At 44.1% G+C, this 1,503-nt stretch overlaps 1 protein-coding gene across 1 annotated transcript; it reads right to left on the reverse strand.

The window, feature by feature from the left end:
* Positions 1 to 8: 8 nt before the first annotated feature.
* LOC103399116 (PHD finger protein 19-like) lies at positions 9 to 1,502 on the reverse strand. The gene is made up of 3 exons (XM_017031024.2): positions 1,453 to 1,502; positions 1,291 to 1,380; positions 9 to 827 (listed from the first exon to the last, which is right to left on the reverse strand). Exons 1-3 carry the CDS (start codon positions 1,500 to 1,502, stop codon positions 482 to 484), a joined length of 486 nt encoding a protein of 161 aa, XP_016886513.1. The 3' UTR covers positions 9 to 481.
* Between the last annotated feature and the right edge of the window lies 1 nt (position 1,503).

Raw genomic sequence — 1,503 nt, forward strand, 5'->3', positions numbered from 1 at the left:
TATTTAGTTGCATGTAAACAAAGGGGACAAACATCAACTTATTGGTTTATGTTTGATTGTACTGGTCTGGCTCTCTTGACATGTAATGGCCCCTGAACCAAAATAAGTTTGACACCCCTGGTGTACACCAGCTACTAGGCTTTACTGTAAAAGCCATCGCACGTAACGGATTTAAAAGGACCATAATAAGAATGTAGAACAGTTAAATAGCTGACAGAACATGATGAACAGTTCTCTTAAAAAAAATTTGTAAAAGAAGACCTTGGATCTTCAAACCCTGGTTAAAAATCTAACCCTTCATGAAATGAGTGACTTCAGAAATAAGCGCTCAGTCAGGTGAGGCTGTCCTGGGTATACAGTACTACATTAGGTATTTGGTACCTAAGAACTTTACCAACCAGTTGTATGTGATTGGACTGAGTGGAGGGAGAGGAATCAAAGCTTCACAGTAAATCCCAAACCTTGTTTCTCTGCCAATGACCTAATATGGTGTTGTCCCCTCCCATTCCAGCAGGTACTGGACTGTACCTTGAGGAGTGATACGCCGCGCTAACACCTGATACTTTTCGCCGTTGGTCAGTCTGCCAGCCACTCCGAAATACGAAGTGATGGAGGAATGGAGGTGGGAGGAGTCAGATTGGAGCTGGGAGGAGTCTGAAAGGAAGTGGGAGGAGTCTGTTGGCAGTTGAGCATGGTTTGTAGCTTCTTTATCCTCCAGGATTCCAGAAAGCTCCTCCCCTCCGAGTTCCTCCCCGGCTTCACTGTGATTGGCCCATTGGTTGAAGCTGTTGCTAGGTAACTTCCTCTTCCTGCTGCCCACCCTCTTCCTGGAGGATTCAGGGGTCAAAGGTCAGAGTTGTGTGATGACAAAATGAATGTAAAAACCGAGGTCCCCAACCTTTTTTGTACCAAGGACCGGTCGCCACTATCAGATATAGATTCTGAATGACCTTTGACCTGTTGTTTTTAAACATTGACAGATCATCTTTGAATGAAAAAAAGTAAAGGGACATGACTGGATTCTTTTGGAATGAAGTAAACTAGTAAAACTGAAGTATAATTTTTTTTTTCCATTGTGTCCGACTGCGGCCCGGTACCAAATGACCTACGGACCGGCAACGATCCCTGGACCAGAGGTTGGGGAGTCCTGTTTTACCACATCTTGAAAAAAGTAACATCCAGGTTTGGTGATGGATGGATGCAGGACGACTGCTGAAATTTTTCGGTACCATAGCAGTTTGTTGATGCGATGACTAAAATACAGTGATAGTGATGGTGACTGAAAGTTACCTAAAGTGGTAGGAGGCGCTAGTTGTAGCAGAACTGGAAGTGGAGGCATCAGTGGAGTCCTGATCAATGCTGACTGTTCTACTGGAAGAACTGGAAAGGAAAAAAAATTGACATTGTCACATGCTAACGTGTTGGAATAGTGGTGTGCTAATGGAATGGCACCTCTTCAGGCTCTGCAGTTCATCGAGAGTAAAATCAAAGATGTTGGCCATG

This window comes from Cynoglossus semilaevis, unplaced genomic scaffold (assembly GCF_000523025.1).
Source record: "Cynoglossus semilaevis isolate Cse_v1.0 unplaced genomic scaffold, Cse_v1.0 scaffold3652, whole genome shotgun sequence".
NCBI lineage: Eukaryota > Metazoa > Chordata > Actinopteri > Pleuronectiformes > Cynoglossidae > Cynoglossus > Cynoglossus semilaevis.